This window comes from Salvelinus sp. IW2-2015, unplaced genomic scaffold (genome assembly GCF_002910315.2).
Source record: "Salvelinus sp. IW2-2015 unplaced genomic scaffold, ASM291031v2 Un_scaffold1159, whole genome shotgun sequence".
NCBI lineage: Eukaryota > Metazoa > Chordata > Actinopteri > Salmoniformes > Salmonidae > Salvelinus > Salvelinus sp. IW2-2015.
Genome location: NW_019942758.1, coordinates 232,761 through 251,894, shown reverse-complemented (window position 1 = coordinate 251,894; position 19,134 = coordinate 232,761). Strand labels below are relative to the sequence as shown.

The 19,134-nt window shown below is 40.6% G+C and overlaps 2 protein-coding genes across 3 annotated transcripts; both read right to left on the bottom strand.

Annotated features, from left to right (window-relative positions):
- Positions 1–1,973: 1,973 nt before the first annotated feature.
- LOC112069933 (jupiter microtubule associated homolog 1) lies at positions 1,974–14,153 on the bottom strand. Of its 2 annotated transcripts, none has more exons than XM_024137331.2 (5): positions 13,950–14,153; positions 12,398–12,540; positions 3,107–3,207; positions 2,900–2,927; positions 1,974–2,656 (listed from the first exon to the last, which is right to left on the bottom strand). In XM_024137331.2, the coding sequence occupies exons 1-5, from the start codon at positions 14,003–14,005 to the stop codon at positions 2,517–2,519; spliced, it is 468 nt and encodes a 155-aa protein (XP_023993099.1). In that variant the 5' UTR covers positions 14,006–14,153; the 3' UTR covers positions 1,974–2,516. The 2 variants fall into 2 exon arrangements, with proteins under 2 accessions (XP_023993099.1, XP_023993100.1); XM_024137332.2 differs by having other exon boundaries at positions 1,974–2,629; positions 13,950–14,101.
- A 2,634-nt stretch (positions 14,154–16,787) lies between these two features.
- Positions 16,788–19,114, bottom strand: LOC112069932 (small ubiquitin-related modifier 2). Its single transcript, XM_024137330.2, has 4 exons — positions 19,006–19,114; positions 18,272–18,403; positions 17,848–17,919; positions 16,788–17,493 (listed from the first exon to the last, which is right to left on the bottom strand). The coding sequence occupies exons 1-4, from the start codon at positions 19,024–19,026 to the stop codon at positions 17,431–17,433; spliced, it is 288 nt and encodes a 95-aa protein (XP_023993098.1). The 5' UTR covers positions 19,027–19,114; the 3' UTR covers positions 16,788–17,430.
- Between the last annotated feature and the right edge of the window lie 20 nt (positions 19,115–19,134).

Below are 19,134 nucleotides of genomic sequence, written 5' to 3'. Positions count from 1 at the left end.
CAGTACCGGAACCCCCTGTATTTAGCCTCGTGTGTTAATTTGGTTTTTATTTTTGTAAATATTTTCATAAAACTGCATTGTTGGTTAAGGGTTTGTAAGTAAGCATTTCACGGTAAGGTCTACACCGGTTGTATTCGGCACATGTGAAAATGTTAATTTTGACATGACTTTGTCAGGTAAAGACTGACTCAAAAGGACTGACAGTGATTCCTTATCAGACAATAGAATTTTGTTTCTCATGGTCTGAGTCTTTAGGTGCCTTTTGACAAACTCCAAGCAGGCAGTCACGTGTCTTTAACCGAGGAGTGGCATCCGTCTGGCCACTCTACCATATAAAGGCCTGATTGGTGGAGTGTTGCAGAGATGGTTGGCCTTCTAGAAGGTTCTCATCTCTACAGAAGAACTCTAGAGCCGTCAGTGACCATCGGATTCTTGGTCACCCCCCTGACCAACGCCCTTCTCCCCAGACTGGCCGGGCAGCCAAGCCCTACGAAATATCTTGATTGTTACAAACAACTTTCATTAAAGAATGATGGAGGCCAATGTGTTCTTGGGGACCTTCCATGTTTCAGAAATGTGGTACCCTTGCCAAGATCTGTGCCACGACATAATCCTGTCGGAGCTCTACAGACAATTCCGTCGACCTCATGGCTTGGTTCTTGCTCGGGCATACACTGTCAACTTTGGGACCTTATGTAGACAGGTTTGTGCCTTTGCAAATCATGTCCAATCAATTGAATATATCACAGGTGGACTCCGATCAAGTTGTAGAAACATCAAGGTTGCTCAATGGAAACAGGATGCATCGGAGCTCAATTTCAAGTCTCAAAGGATCTGAATAATGTAAATAAGGTATTTCAAGATTTAAGTTTGCAGAAATGTTAAACCTGTTTTTGCTTTGTCATCGTGTATAGATCACTGAGGATTATTATTTATCCATTTTAGAAAAAGGCTGTAACGTAAACAATTTTGGAAAACAAAGGGTCTGAATACTTTCCAAAGGCACTGTACTACAAACCCTGAGGTGCCTTATTGCCATTAGTGTATAAACTGGTTACAAATGTAATTAGAACAGTAAGAAATACATGTTTTGTTATATCCATGGAATACGGTCTGATATACCATGGCTGTCAGCCAATCAGCATTCAGGGCTCAAACCACCCAGTATATAAATCTATGTAGGTTATTGAATTACTACAGCTAACTGCGCCATTACCATCAGAAATAAAGACATAGCCGTGTATGGTCAAAAATGACTTTTAATTTGTGCCAATATTCATTGCGACTTTTACAGTGATAAACAAACCTGCATGAATTTGGATGAACAAGTAACGGTCATGTAGCCCATCTGACCATTCAACATCTTCAGAAAAGCACTTCAACATGAATTCACTAAAGCAATGTGTGCAATTTCATTCAAATTACGTTTGAACAAAATTGAACTGTGTGGGTAAATACATACATTGAACCACAGGTTTTCCTGTACAAGGCAGACAGTAAAATAGGCATCAGACCTGTAAGAGAGACCGTGACAGAAGTTTGAACAAGAACTCTGGAGAATTTGCTTAACGTACCAAATTGTTGGTCCAACATGGAGAATGAAAAGATTAGGCAAAACGAGAAGTAGGCAGAGCTGTCATAAGGTCACTTGTCATTCTATCAGATGGAGACCACACACAAACAGGCATACTTTAACCTGTTGAGAAAGTTTCCCCTTTAAAAAAAGAGCATAAAAATCACTCAAACCTGGCACTGAAGTTAAAACTTTGACATGTAAGGACTACAGATACAAAAATTAAATCTTATTTTCCATTTCATGACATAAGAATGTCAATTTCAGGACATATTCACTGAATTTAGTCTTCAGAAATAATGCCAGGGTATGATTTGAGAGCTTGGATCCCGTGTGGATTTTAGTTTCCATAGAAATGTTTAAGTCCCGAACTTCATGCAACACTACATCATGTACCCCAACAATTAATATGACTCAATTTAGTCCAGCATAACCTTAAAATAAAAACATTCACAGTATAACTTACCTCCCCCTCCCTTTTTTTATTATATATATTTTTTTAAACAAAGGCTTCCCCAAAATGTTTTGGATTTGTCGGACTTGGAACAAACCAGGCGTGCATGCAGTTTGCCATTCAATGAACACAGTGCAAAAGCAACAATTTCATATGTATCCATTTTTGTGTTTTTCAAAACCTTTTTGATCGCGCATCAGAACTTTTGCCAAAGACACCGGATGGAGTGAGGGACAACTTAAACCTCATGCCCTTTACCCAGCAGGCCTGTGACTACAGCATTACAGATGCCAGGGGCTTGGATCACGTACATAAAGTGCTTCTGTCAACAACAAAAAACGTACCAAAAAAAAAAAAGTATCAAAACAATGTAGACTCGGGGAGGGAGAAGAGGACGGGACAAATTTCCTGGACTCAGATGAACAGGTGGAGATTCTTTTTAAAAAAAGAGAAAAGGACGGCGAGTTCTGAGAAAGAGAAGGACGGACCTCAACCCAGGATGAGGCTGGACTTGCCCCCTGGGGGGTTCCTGCGGCCTGACGTCATCCCTGCGGCAGGCTGGGAAGCGCCTCCGGGAGGCTGGGGAGCCTCATCCCTCTGCTCTGGGGTGGGAATGACCTCAGTGTTATCTAAACATGGGAAAGCAGACAGGTTCACATGCTTGAGACTCAAGCATAAAATGTAATACTGCTACTTGAAGCTTTTAAACATCTGGTAATAGCAAAGTCAAAATACACAAACACTATTAATGGTAAACTACAAATCATGTTTCACTACAAATCATGTTTCCCCCCCATGAATATGTAATCTTAATTTGGACAACTTGTTTATTAAGTGGAAGTTAGCAAGCAATACATTAAAACTGTACTCACCAGCATTTCCCATGTCATTGTCTCCATTCTAAGAGGAGATGAAGGGGAAAAAGGGTACTTTATTAGAACAGAAATGAGTAGGCCAACTACATGAAAGCAAAGTGAAAGAGGAAATCCTCAACAATGAACGCCTATTGTTTAACTTTGAGGAAACGTCAACATGGGAAATTCTAGATTGTGTGTGTGATCAGCGTTGAGCCATCTCACCCCGGCATTGGCGTCTTCGTGGTTGTTGGAGGACGACTGGGCAGCACATCTCCTCAGTGGAGCCGAGGGTTCTCCACACAGCACTCCAGTGGGCTTCCCACCTGTAGATACACAAGTGACACAATTAACATGGTTTTAGCCAGACAATTCCCAGGGAATGAGGATCAATCACCAAGCGATCGAGGCCTTACATTCAAATTTACAGACATCATGCCAGTGATACCATTTTAAATGCTTGATAAGTGTTATAAGTAGCCAAACACCTCATCTAATCAAAAGAATGACAAACTGCTTAGCTCTGCCATTTCATGGATTGATCCTACTGCTCATGGTTTATTTTTTGTTATTGCCAAATCACAAGGGGTCGCGAGTTATGTCCTAGAAACGAAAGTTAGGAGGATGAGATAGCGTTCACAGCCACAAAGACAGGGAACACACCAAGTCAACATCCTGCATCCTGCCTGGGGCAAGCCAAAAACCACTCACACCTTTCAGATAACATGTGGAACTCCCCTGTGCAACAGCTAAAAAATAAAATAAAAGACAAGTTGGATTTATCATAAACTGAACAAAACTATAAGAAAAAGTTTGTTCATAAGGAAAGCCATCAATTCATTAGGCCCTAATCTGGATTTCACATGACTGTGAATACAGATGTGACCATTACTCATCTTTTGGTAAAAAAAAAAGAAAAGGGTGTGGATCAGAAAACCAGTCAGTATCTGGTGCGACCATTTGCTTCAAGGCAGCGCGACATCCCATAGCATTGATCATGCTGTTGATTGTGGCTTATCAATTTTTGTCCCAACCAAACACGGTGACAGCTTTTCTTATATCTGTGAAGCGAAAAAATATTTCACCTTTATTTAACCAGGTAGGCAAGTTGAGAATAATTTCTCATGTACAATTGCGACCTGGCCAAGATAAAGAAAAGCAGTTCGACACATACAGAGTTACAAATGGAGTAAAACAAACATACAGTCAATAATACATTAGAAAAATAAGTCTATATACACACAATGTGAGCAAATGAGGTGAGATAAGGGAGGTAAAGGCAAAAAAAGGCTATGGCGGCGAAGTAAATACAATATAGCAAGTAAAACACTGGAATTGTAGATTTACAGTGGAAGAATGTGCAAAGTAGAAATAATGGGGTGAAAAGGAGCAAAATAAATAAATAAACACAGTAGGGTGAAGAGGTAGTTTGGGCTAAATTATAGATGGGCTATGTACAGGTGCAGTAATCTGTGAGCTGCTCTGACAGCTGGTGCTCAAAGCTAGTGAGGGAGATGAGTGTTTCCAGTTTGAGATTTTTGTAATTCGTTCCAGTCATTGGCAGCAGAGAACTGGAAGGAGAGGCGGCCAAAGGAGGAATTGGTTTCGCGGGTGACCAGAGAGATATACCTGCTGGAGCGCGTGCTGCTATGGTGACCAGCGAGCTGAGATAAGGGGGGACTTTACCTAGCAGGGTCTTGTTGATGACCTGGAGCCAGTGGGTTTGGCAACGAGTATGAATCGAGGGCCAGCCAACGAGAGCGTACAGGTCGCAGTGGTGGGTAGTATTTGGGGCTTTGGTGACAAAATGGATGGCACTGTGATAGACTGCATCCAATTTATTGAGTAGGGTATTGGAGGCTATTTTGTAAATGACATCGAAGCTCAGTAGGATGGTCAGTTTTACGAGGGTATGTTTGGCAGCATGAGTGAAGGATGCTTTGTTGCGAAATAGGAAGCCAATTCAAAATGTAACTTTGGATTGGAGATGTTAGACTGAACTCTCCTTCCAGACATCTAGGTATTTGTAGTTGTCCACATATTCTAAGTCAGAACCGTCCAGATTAGTGATGCTGGACAGGCGGGCAGCGATCGGTTGAATAGCATGCATTTAGTTTTACTTGTATTTAAGAGCAGTTGGAGGCCACAGAAGGAGTGTTGTATGGCATTGAAGATCGTCTGGAGGTTAGTTAACACAGTGTCCAAAGAAGGGCCAGAAGTATACAGAAATGGTGTCGTCTGCGTAGAGGTGGATCAGAGAATCACCAGCAGCAAGAGACATCATTGATGTATACAGAAAAGAGTCACATTATCATACATGAACATGATCTGCCCTCTTGTGGAGGAAGTTGCAACTTGCATCCCACATACAGAGTATCTCCAGGGTCGAGGAAATTCAATTTAAGACTTTTTAATGCAATTTAATACCATTTGTGAAGTCTGCGCACACCTGCTGATATCCCCCTCCAGAAATGAGCCTGTTGGCAAAAAGTTGTATATTTAGGGCTGGCTCTTAAAGTGGAACTGACAGTGTTAACCAATTGGCAAATGTGAAACAGACTATCATAACAGTAAAAAAAATCAAAAAAAATCCACCGTGCATGCTACAAAACTAAACTTGGTTTTAAAAATAGGTTATTTTACCCCCCAAAAAATAATCCATAACGCAAAGTAAGGCATTGTTGGCAGAATAGATGGATTCAGTTGAATGCATGGGTAATAATTCACCAAAAAATGTATTGGTAGTCCAACAAATACTGCCATCAGTTTAAATAGCAGCTGTATTTATAAAGCCCTTTTTTACATCAGTCGATGACAAAGTGCTATACAGAAACTCAGACTAAAACCCCAAACAGCAAGTAATGCAGATGTAGAAGCACAGTGGCTAAGAAAAACTCAAGGCAGGAACCGAGGATGAAACCAGGCTCTGAGGGGTGGCCAGTCCTCTTCTGGCTGCACAGGGTGGAGATTAACAGTAGACGGCCAAGAAGTTCAAATGTTCATAGATGACCAGCAGGGTCAAATAATAAGTCACAGTGGTTGTAGAGGGTGCAACAGGTGGCTAACATGCAGACCAGACAGCACACGTCAGTGAGCATTGCAAAATAAAAATGTACATGTTATTCAATCATTTCAAACAACGGCTCACGCGAATTCAGAATTCTTCATAGCCAGGCGCTAAAATAAAACTTGGTTCCATTTTAGCCATTTGACGCACTGCATGTCCCACCTCTCCAAGCTACTCATTGGTCATTACGAGCCTTTACCCGTGGGTTATTGAAAGACGGGATGTCCACACTCCAGTCGGACAATGCACCTTAAAGTTAAACCACCATCAAAATTCTACAAAGAGCAACAACTTTTTTTTATATAAAGCATTTCAGGTCAAAAACAACCCATGTTCATCTCCCAGGTCCAATTAGCTAGCAAGTCCAGGGATGCACACTGGTGAGGGCCCAAAAGGGATACTTTTTTTGCACTGAAACGTACAAAAACATTTAATTAAATCCCTGCTAGGGGGAAGGAGAGGTGTTAAAAACATCCTAAAGATGGATTCAATACATCGCTTGACATGTTTCTACTGACTGTTACGGAACTTTTTGACATGGTCTGCTTTTAGTGAACGCACTTCCTGACTTTGGATTTGTTTACCAAACACGCTAACAAAAATAGCTATTTGGACATAAATGGACATTACCGAACAAAATAAACATTTGTGGGAGTCCTAGGAGTGCATTCTGACAAAGATCAGCAAAGTGAAGATTTATAATGCTATTTATGAGTTTTGTTGACTGCACAATTTGGCAGGTAACTGTATGGCTTCCTTTTGTTGCTGAACGCTGTTCTCAGATTATTGAATATTGTGCTTTTGCCATAAAGCTTTTTGAAATCTGACACAGCGGTTACATTAAGAACAAGTGTATCTTTAATTCTATGTAAAACATGTATCTTTCATCAAAGTTTATGATGAGTATTTGTGTTATTTGACGTGGCTCTCCGCAAATTCTCCAGATATTTTGGAGGCATTTCTGAACATGGCACCAATGTAAACTGAGGTTTTTGGATATAAATATGAACTTAATTGAAAACATGTATTGTGTAACATGAAGTCCTATGAGTGTCATCTGATGAAGATCAAAGGTAAATGATTCATTTTCTCTTCTGCTTTTTGTGACTCCTGTATTTGGCTGGAAAAATGGCTGTGTTTGTGATTTTGCGGTGACCTAACATAATCGTTTGTGGTGCTTTCGCTGTAAAGCCTATTTGAAAATCGGACACTGTTGGGATTAACAAGACTACCTTTAAAATGGTATACGATACATGCATGTTTGAAGAGTTTCAATTATGAGATTTGTTTGAATTTGGCGCCCTGCACTTTCACTGGCTGTTGTCATATCATCCCGTTAACGGGATTGCAGCCATAAGAAGTTAACAAATCTTCAATAACGTTCCAACCGGAGAACTCCATTGACTTAAGATGTGCGATGGAACAGAGCTACCTCGCATGTGAACGCGCATGGTCAGAGCATGGTCAGCTCATGGTAGACCTGACTCATTCCCGTCTCCTTCGGCCACACTTCACAGTAGAGGCAGACAAGTTTCTACAGACTTTTGACATCTAGTGGAAGCCGTAGGAAGTGCAAACTGATCCATATCCCACTGTGTATTCGATAGGCGATGAGTTGAAAATCAACCAGCCTCAGAATTCCCACTTCCTGTTTGGATTTCTTCTCAGGTTTTTGCCTGCCATATGAGTTCAGTTATACTCAGACATCATTCAAACAGTTTTAGAAACTTCAGTGTCTTCTATCCAATACTACTAATAATAATAAGCATATATTAGCAACGGACTGAGGAGCAGGCAGTTTACTCTGGGCACCTTTCATCCAAGCTACTCAATACTGCCCTGCAGCCATAAGAAGTTAACTAATTAAACAAAGAATATGATCCGTCTGTAAAATAAGTTGTTAATGTGAACCTAACTTTCAGCTAAAAAAATAATATGTAAAGAAAGCAATCCAAAATGTTATGTTGGCTAGACTTTCCTGCAAATGACACAAGTATTGGGAGAAAAAAAATAAACATTAACATTCCAGTTAGCCATTTATAATAGAACGCTTGTGACCCCCCCCACACACACACTTAGTAGAAACCTCCCCCCCATCTTAAGTAGAAATAGAATGAAACAAACATTATTTTTTTGCTCTTTTATAGTGGGCACTATAGTAGACATTGATCAAGTACACAAGGCTACATGTGTGCAAAAATAACATTCACTGAGTTAAAAAAAAAAAGTGTCATAATCCCCAGTCACAAGTGCTACTGTCAATGAAAACAAAAGCAATATCTTAGGGCTACACATTACATTGTACACCTTCTGCCTTTGGACATCTGTTCTATAATGTACCAGCAGAGCAGGATATCAATTATGCCAACAAAGGGTCTCTTTCAGGCAGTGTACACCTGGCATACCCCTTTTAATCCACTGTATTGAATGATGGAAAAACACCACATACTTTCCCCACCTCTATACAGTGGTGACATCCAGCTTAAGCCAGGCCCAGCTCCACTTGTTTAACAAGCAATGCCTCTTTCACCTAATTCTCTCAATCTGAAAATGTACCACGTACTGTAGAGGGAAAACAATGTAACATTTCAGATTGCCAGGGTCTGGTAAGCAACTAACACGTTATAACTTGAGGAACGGCAAGGAGTCATAAACCAGTTAATAATACGGCGAATGGTTAGGTTACTAACTTTCATCTGATGTTGTAGCCGTCTGACCTTATTAGCCAGATAACTGATCAAATTGAGTTTATGGTGTGAAATTAAGTTGGCAAATGTTGCCCAACATTTCTGGCTGGCTGGCTGGCTAACGGAGAATTTGATCCAGCTGGCAAGATACTTAATGCTAACAATACTTGTACCACACTTTCTCACCATCTCAAGCTTTCCAAATGCTAGTGGTTTTAAGTACGCGTCATCACCTTCTCACCTACCTCTTCGTTGTTCAGGGGACATGCTGCTGTAAATTAACTGGTCAACTGCCTTTATAAAGAGCGAGTGCTGATGCTGTAACTAGCAAATTGGTTGTTCCTCTCTTCAATCGCGTGCTGCATTCGGTTATGTGAATGTTTGGATTAATACTTGCTTTATCCCAGGCTCAGCCAAACGCGTATCACTCGTTCACATGCAACCAGTAGTCATCCAAAGTCTCCCCGCCCAAACTTCTCAGCTCTACACAAATCACATAAGTCACCCATTTTGGATTCAAACTGCAAAAGGTGACTAGTTTGCATCCCTAAGCAACAGCTACCCATCGTAATGACATTCCAGACAATTCTGTGCTGCCAACAGTTTGGGGAAAGTCCTTTCCTGTTTCAGCATGACTATGCCCCCTTGCACAACGCAAGGTCCATACAGAACGAGATCGGTGTGGAAGAACTTGACTGGCTTGAACAGAGCCCTGACCTCAACCCTATCTAACACTTTTGGGATAAATTGGAAAGACGACTGTGAGCCAGGTCTAAATCGGCCAGCTTCAGTGATCGACCTCTAATGCGCGTGGCTGAATAAAAGCAAGTCCCCGAAGCAATGTTCCAACATCTAGTGGAAAGCCTTCCCAGCAAAAAGGGTGAGGGGCCCCAACTCCACATTAATGCCAATATTTTGGAAAAAGATGTTCGACGAGCAGCTGTCCACATACATGTAGTGTACTTTCATTGCTGGAAGAAGGTAAAGCACATCACTGTTGACCAAATAATGGATTTAGAACCACCAAAAATTCTGCAGAAATGTTTTACAGCCTAATCACCAAGAAAGCAAAATAACTTTGGTAAGAGGGCAAAGTCAGTGTCAGTAATTTTAGTTTACCTGCCCAGCTCTAATTTGGGTTGTCTATCAAATTGTAAAGGACTTTCATCATGCTTATAGAGAAGGGCACTCAACATGTACTGCACTGACACAAATGACTGATAATTGGTTGAAAGAAATTGATAAAGATTGTGGGAGCTGTACTGTTAGATTGCAGTGCAGCCTTTGATATTATTGACCATAACCTGTTAAAATAAAAGTACACTACCATTCAAAAGTTTGGGGTTACTTAGAAATGTCCATGTTTTTGAAAGAAAAGCAAATTTTTTGGTCCATTAAAATAACATCAAATTGATCAGAAATACAGTGCAGACATTGTTAATGTTGTAAGTGACTATAGTAGATGGAAACGTGACTTTTAATAGAATATCTACATAGGTGTACAGAGGTCCATTATCAAAAACCATCACTCCTGTGTACCAATGGCACGTTGTGTTAGCTAATCCAAGTTGATCATTTTAAAATGGCTAATTGGTCATTAGAAAACCCTTTTGCAATTATGTTAGCAGAGCTGAAAACTGTTGTTCTGATCAAAGAAGCAATACAACTGGCCTTAGACTAGTTGAGTATCTGGAGCATCAGCATTTGTGGGTTCAATTACAGGCTTAAAATGTCCAGAAACAAAGGACTTTTCTGAAACTTGTCAGTCTATTCTTGTTCTGAAAAATTAAGGCTATTCCATGCAAGAAATTGCCAAGAACCTGAAGATCTCATACAATGCTGTGTACTACTCCCTTCATAGAACAGCCCAAACTGGTTCTAACCAGAATAGCAGGAGTGGGAGGCCCCCGGTGCACAACTGAGCAAGAGGACAAGTACATTAGAGCGTCTAGTTTGAGAAACAGATGCCTCAAGTCCTCAACTGGCAGTTTCATTCAATTGTACCCGCAAAACACCAGTCTCAACGTCAACAGTGAAGAGGTGACTCTGCCTAGAAGGCCAGCATCCCAAAGAAACAGCCATCTCAGACTGGTAAATAAAAAGATGGGCAAAAGAACAGACACTGGACCGAGGAACTCTGCCAATTTCTCACATGGAAAAGTTGCGGATAATCGGCCTCTGCGGATAATCAGCCTCTGTAGATATTCAATCAAAAAAATGCTTATTCCAGCTACAATAGTTATTTACATCTACACTATTTCTGATCAATTTGATGTTATTTTAATGGACAAAAAAAAGGCAATTTCTAAGTGACCCCAAACTTTTGAATGGTATTGTATGTCTTCTGGCTTTTCAACCTCTGCCATATTGTGATTGAGCCATCTAATAGAACTCAGAGGGTTTTCTTTAATGGAAGCTTCTCTAAAGTGTCAAACAAGTAAAGTGCGGTGTACCACAGGGCATCTCTTTAGTCCCGCTTTTCTATTTTTTCCAATGACCTGCCACTGGGTAGAAAACAAAGGATGTGTCCACGTAAGCTGATGATTCAACCATATACGTGTCAGCAACCACAACGAATGAAATACTGAAACCCCTAACAGAGTTGTAGCAGTTTTGGAATATGTGGCCAGTAATAAACTGGTCCTGAACATAAAAACTAAGAGCACTGTATTTGGTACAAATCATTCTCTAAGTTCTAGACCTCAGCTGAATCTGGTAATGAACGGTGTGGCTGTTGAGACTAAATTACTTGGCGTTACCTTTCATTGTAAACTGTCATGGTCAAAACATAGATTCAAATGGTTGTAAAGATGGGGAGAGGTCTGTCCATAATAAAGAGATACTCTGCTTTTTTGAAACCGCACTCCAAAAAGCAAGTCCTGCAGGCTCTAGTTTTGACTTCTCGGTTTTTGTCCAGTCGAGTGATGCAAGGAAAGACTTAGTTAAGTGGCACGTCTTGCTCTTCATTGTAGTCAAAGGGCTAATTCTTAAGAAACGTGTTGAAAATACCAAATTGTTTGCAGTCAACTTACACATAGCTCTGACACACCCCATCAGACATGCCACCAGAGGTATTTTCCCAGTCCCCAAAACAAATGTAAGAAAGTGTACAGTATTATATATAGCCATTATTGCATAGAACTCCGTTCCATCAAATGAACAGCAAACCTGGTATCAAAAAACAGATAAAGAAACACCTCACAACACATTGCTTCTTCCCTATTTTACCTAGATGTATTGATATGTATATGTAGGCTACGTGTCCCTTTTTACATTTTTTATTAATGAAGTCCAGTCCATGAGCTGTTCTTGTCTATTAATGTTCTGTACGTCATGTTCCATGTGGACACAAGAGTAGCTGCTGATTTTGCAACAGCTAATGTGAATCCTAATTTAAAAAAATATATGTATAGGCAATCTTGCTCTCTCCTCTGGCAACGGCTCGACTCACATGACGTACACACACATAGTTGGATAGCTCTAACATTTTGAAAGTGTGCCTCTAGTATTATTTTAAGTTAAAAATAGTAATAATTGCCGCAATGGCAACAATTAAGCAGCGGCACTATAACGGACACACTGTAGTCATCTGTTGCATTTTTTAAGACCTTTGAAAACTGAACTTAAGACAGTAAACTTAGAAATGAATTTAAGATTTAAAGACACGCACAGAAGAGTATTGATAAATTACATAGGCTACATACAGCTATAGAGGCACAGTTTAAGTATTAAACAAGAGGCTGTGGTAGGGTAATGGGTTACCAGGTGGGTTGTTCCTCCGATGAGCATGTGGGTCATCTGGTTCAGCAAAGATGTTGGAGGCCATCTTGTTTTTGCGATTGGGGGGCTTTTCCTCATCATTGCCAAAAGAGATGTTGGAGGCTCCTCCAGGGGGGCGCAGGACCCTAAGCGACAAATCAATCAGAAAAGTATTGAGTAAAATAAATACCTCGACTAACTTGTATCTTTCTTACTGGTATAGCCTTAAACTAGGATTTGTACCCTTAAAGTAAGAGTCCCTGTTCAAGAAAAAAATAAGTGCACACACACACCTGTCTGATATTTTGCACAGGACAAAGGGCATCATCACCAGGCTACTTGGGGATTAAGTCAGCGTCTGGTGCACAACACTACATTAAGACCAATTCCTTTCAAAGCCTTCCTGACACCTGTCATTATGGTGGCCTGGTTAGCTGACACATTGACTGGAGCTAATCTAGGCAGACACACTAAATGCTAGAGATGGGCTCCTGCTGGCTCCACTCTCTTCCTGCAGTGAGTGAACCCACCTTTAAGCCGAGGTCTTAGAGGATGAAAAATGGGTGTGACAAACCCATGGAGACCAAACTTCAGGATTTTTAAAGCATGAAATAATCTTTGAAATGGCAGCTTCTCTGCATTTAGAGATGATAGAAAGCAATACCTTCTGCTAAGATTAACAATTAAAACTACATATTTTTGATTTACATGCCTTGTGTTTGCATAAATGTAAACCAGGTGCAAGCTCACTTGATCGATTTTCACCATAACAGACATGTTAGGTTCCCCCAGCCCACACTACAACCAGTGGGTCATAAAATACCCAGATGTCATTGTATGTGGGGCTGCTGCTTCGGCCTGATATCAACCTTAATCAAGCCAGTTAAAAAAGATGGAAAATAATTTATGTCTGATTAGCATAGTTGGTTTTGCAAGTCAGTAACAAGCCAAATATATGTTTTGTGATTATTTAATTTGAGCAAATCTAGTTATGGACGAGGGCTTCATGGTCGTGGTTGGCAACGTGGATACTAGTAACGTTAGTCGGCTAGAAAAAGCATCTTCCACATGGGGCCCCACCCAACCATAAAATTAACTAATTGATTTGCTAGCCAACGACAAGTGTCATGCTAGCAGTCTGTTTCTAGTGTCCTGCACACTGCATTGGATAAAAGAACACGCAAATGTTGATTCATTTGAAGGCAATCAGTTAGAACCATTAACTTGCTTTTACACACCTACGAGCACGTCGTTAGCTAGCTACATTCACTAGCTAAATGCTAGCAAGCTAAGGTTAGCCTGTTCCACATACAAAGAGGCAAAAATCAACGGTGGTTGTGGCCACAGATGCATTTATCGTAAAATACATCCTCTCACAAATCATATACAATGCCATTAATACGAACAGGTTAAGAAAATTGTGTATTGTTTGACAGTTAGTTATTGTTCACCAGATAGTTAAAGGTTAGCTAGCTAACTTAGCTGTCTATATGAGGGCTGCATCATTTGACATTTGGCTGAAAATGCAAGACTCTTGACAGGTCATGATGCTTACCTGGAGCTGCTTTTTGCTCCGGCTTCCATGCCTGAATATATAGTTGTCGTCGTCATTTTGTGAGAGACTGGTAAGAGTTGATAAGCTATCGCAAATAACACGACGATTTTGGCGTTTTTAGACCAATATTTCACCACCTCAGACTCGTTTTACTCCACCCGGTACAAGCAAAAGGATCAATCGGCCTTTAAACCACAAACGTGAAGAGGGCGTTTCCATGGTTGAATTGCCACCCACAAAAGGACGATTCGTTATTTTGATTGGTTCCTGACTCATTAATCATGCATTTGATTGGAGAATCGGTGTACGACCTGCGCGCCCAAAGAAAAGCGCACTGTCCTCAGCAACAAAAAAATTATCTATATGATGTCTGAATCTAGAGATATTATAACCCTCCTTTCTGTACAATCAAACAATTTGAGATAAATCCTTTCCTGACAAATACTTCTGTTTTTACACCCCATATAGAACCAATCAGTTGATACAATAGAGAACAATCATGAAAAATCAGACTATATGAATCAGACAGAAGCCACTCCTCAGTAAAAGGCACATGACAGCCCGCTTGGAGTTTGCCAAAAGGCACCTGAAGACTCTGACCATGAGAAAAATGATTATCTTGGTCACCTGGACTGCATTTCCACAGGCAGCCCAATTCTGATCTTTAATTCCACTAATTGAACTTTTGACCAATCATATCAGATCTTTTTCAGAACTGATCTGTTTGGTCAAAAGACCAATTAGTGAAAAAAATATCACAATTGGGCTTCCTGTGTAAACAGATGGTTGATAATCACCAATTCATATCGTGTTCCACTAGTCAGTAGATCAGAATCATAATCATGAACTAGTGGGTAAGTAGATGACCTGTCATTCATATCGTCAGATTTTTTAAATTATTGTTCTCTATTGCATTGACTGACTGGTTCTGTATGGGGTTTTTAAGCAGTAATCTTTCTATTTGATATTATTATTATGTCATGACTTGGATTTGAATCTTTATTTAAAGCTTATTCATCAAACATCCCCCTTTCTTTTTATGTCTGATGGTCCAGCACCAACCTCAAGACAATTGCTTAAATTTTTTGGAAAAGGCTTCAAATCCAAGTTAAAATCCAGGTCATGCGACATTATTAACCAAAACACAGGGCCCTAATTACCTTTTACAGTTTGTGTGAGATTGACACACAGGCATATCAATAAAATGGCACTTTTCCTAACAAAATGTATTGAGACATCAGCTGCCCATCATCAAGAGTACATGGCAGGATAAATCTACAGTGCCTTCGGAAAGTATTCAGACCCCTTGACTTTTTCCACATTTTGTTTCGTTACAGCCTCATTCTAAAATGTATTAAATAAAACAATTTCTAGAGCAATTTACTCACAATACCCCATAATGACAAACAAAATCAGGTTAAGACATTTTTGCACATTTATTAAAAAGTAAAAACAGGAAATCCTTATTTACATAAATATTCAGACCCTTAACTATGAGACTCTAAATTGAGCTCAGGTGCATCCTGTTTCCATTGATCATCCTTGAGCTGTTTCTACAACTTGATTGGAGTACACCTGTGGTAATTTCAATTGATTGTTTGAGTTGGGAAGGCACACACCTGTCTATATATGGTCCCACAGTTGACAGTGCATGTCAGACCAAAAGCCAAGCCATGAGGTCGAAGGAATTGTCTGTAGAGCTCCGAGACAGAATTGCATCGAGGCACGGATCTGGGGAAGGGTACCAAAGTATTTCTGCAGCATTGGATGTCCCCAAGAACACTGTGGCTTCCATCATTCTTAAATGGAAAAAGATTGGAACCACCAAGACTCTTCCTAGAGCTGGTTGCCTGGCCAAACTGAGCAATAGGTAGAGAAGGGCCTTGGTCAGGGAGGTGACCAAGAATCCAATAGTTACTCTGATAGAGCTCTAGAGTACCTCTGTGGAGATGGGAGAACGTTCCAGGACAACCATCTCTGCAGCACTCCACCAATCAGGCCTTTATTGTAGAGTGGCCAGACAGAAGCCACTCCTCAGTAAAAGGCACATGAGAGCCCGCTTGGAGTTTGCCAAAAGGCACCTGAAGACTCTGACCATGAGAAAAATGATTATCTGGTCAGATGAAACGAAGAATGAACTCTTTAGCCTGAATGCATGCGTCATGTCTGGAGGAAACCTGGCACTATCCCTACAGGGAAGCATGGTGGTGGCAGCATCATGCTGTGGTGATGGTATTTCAGAGGCAGGGACTGGGAGACTAGTCAGGATTGAGGCAAAGATGAACGGAGCAAAGTGCAGAGAGAGAACCTGCTCAGGACTGCAGACTGGGGCGAAGGTTCACCTTCCAACAGGAAAACCCTAAGCACACAGCCAAGCCAACGCAGGAGTGGCTTCAGGACAAGTCTCTGAATGTCCTTAAGTGGCCCAGCCAAAGCCCGGACTTGAACATCTCTGGAGAGACCTGAAGATAGCTGTGCAGCAACGCTCCCCATCCAACCTGACAGAGCTTAGGAGGATCTACAGAGAAAAATGGCAGAAACTCCCCAAATAGCGTCATACCCAAGAAGACTCGAGGCTGTAATTGCTGCTGAAGGTTCTTCAACAAAGTACCATGTAAAGAGTCTGAATACTTATGTAAATGTAATCCGGTTATTTTTTTATAAATTTGCAAAAACATAACTTTTTTTCTTTGTCATTATGGGTTATTGTGTGTAGATTGAGGGGGGGGAAATAATTTTATACATATTAGAAATAAGGCTGTAACCTAACAATGTGGGAAAAGTTAAGGGGTCTGAACTTTCCGAAGGCACTGTATATATCTATGACAGAGACAAATATAAAAAAGATTACATTTATTTCAACAATAACAGATGAGTCAATTTAAATGCAGGCTTATTGGAGAACATCAATACAAGTTGCATCGCAAACAACTTCTACAACATAAGTATAAAAAAAATGAAGATCAAGAATCCATCTCTGAAAACAAAAACAGAAAAGTCTGACCAGCAATCGTCAAAACGGATGATTTAGATGTAAAGAACTTCCACACACCTTCCAAAAGACATTGTCCAGAATTGTAGGCTTTGATTGCTGGATTAGTTCAGCACATGAAACAGGATCTGACAATAGGTATCCTCACTCAGTTGTTTATGTACAGAATAAATGCAAGGATGATATAATATACAACAGTATGTTATGTGCATTTTGTGAATATCAGAGTGAATGGTATTGACACTTGTAGAACTAGGTATGATGAATCCCAAATTGACAAAACTCCTACTCCTGTAGACCTGAAAGGATTGGAAGTATCCAATATGGCTATAACACAGAAAGTCAGATATTACCATATTGGTCCAATCTTTTCAGATCTGCATGAAGTGCCAAGGGATAGGAGTTAGAGGTCGAATTGGTATTCAAAAGCAGAGTTTCAGAAAATACATTATATGGGGAGGTAGGGGTGTTGGTGGGGAACATAGGACCCTAGTGAAAACCTCCCGTTTGCTGCTGGAACACATCAATTGTGTCTTCATCTTCCATTTCCAACTGAAAAAACAAAAGTCATAGTCAAGATCAGTTATAGCATCATATCAATTTATAAGCATTTTTCTACCAGAGTAAACCAGCTTCAATGGGCAGAATAAAACATGTTTTTTAAAATATTTTTGGGGGGTATTTTGAAGTTTTATTGACAGGTTCAGATCAGAATGTTAAAGGGGAGCCAGATGAGAGGATTACAGGAGAGAAAGTAAGTGGAGGAACAGGGATTGAACCTCTGCCTCCAGGGAAATATGTGGTCCTTGAGGCAGCCCCCGGCACAGGATAAAACCGTTTGCCAATGAACAGTCAACTCAACCATATGATATGAGGAACAATAACAAACCTTATCCACCAACTTACTTGTGCTGGTGTGTCTGTCTCGTTGATTGGTTGACCATCGAACCGGAACCGGATTTGCCTAATCGTCAGGCCCTGTGAAAAGGCATCACAAGACACTTAAATATTAACTTCAAATACACAATACTTCAATCAAGGGAACTTGTGCATTGCAATAAAGCCCTCAGTCTGGATGCATGTGTACATGTTGCTTGCTTGGTGAGTACAACATCCTCCCGATTTGGCTCATACCTTGCTTGAACTCCGGACCTCTGCCTTGTAACACACGTGACCGCCCTCCTGAAGCGTCTTACCAGTCAGCGCCACGCGAAAAGCTAGCTAATCGCTAGCGCAAGTGGGGATACTTCAGGCTGAGGAGTAAGTTTCACACATCCCCATGTGCTACACATGCATGTTTGTCAGTCAATGGATGCTGATGTTGCCTTACCTGTCTTTCGCAATATGCCTTCATGAGTTTGCTGAGCGGCGTGTGTCTCTTGATCTTGAACTGCACCACTGAGCCGTCTTGTCCTGCCACCTTCAAGTTGATGTGGTCATTGTTCTCCGTCTTTACTCCTTCCTTAAAACAGATTCCATGATTAGAGAAGGGAGTGGATATTTGGATCATTCTCTAGTAACTAAACTATCATTCACATCAAAACTAACTTTCAAATCACGGATGATATTGGATAGAGACATTATTGTGAAGTGCAATGGTCTGCACGGAATACTCCCGATTCATAACAATGCAATGTTTACAACAAGCTAATTGATCATGTTAGCATGCTAACTACTGTATCTAGCTAGCTAGCTGCCTTACTGTTATTCGGGCACGGGCCCTCGACGTTAGCTAGCTAGTCATCTAGGTTGCATCATGACAAGAAAACACATGAATATGAACAATATGAATATTACATTTAAATTAGAAAATTAAACTGCTTATATTGACTGACAACGTGAATAAATCACAAAAGGCACATTACTGATATTATTCGCTAGCTAGCTACACGCTAGTAGTTAGCCTAGCGGTCCAGACCGATTCTGAAATATTTCCTAGTAAATCAACCGGTTTAGTAAATTAGCTGCTCTAAACCTCAAACCTTTTCAGAATATCATACAGACCAACATAACGAAAATACATCTTCACTCAATATTGCGAATAAAATACGTTTCATTGCTCACCTTGGGTTTTTCGTCTGCCATGGCTGCTACACTTCAGCGACTGTGCGCTTTCTCCACAACGCTTCGGCAGGAGCGCGACTTCCATCGGCGCCAGTTTGGAGAGCTGTCTGTGCTGCGCTTTTTCCAGGC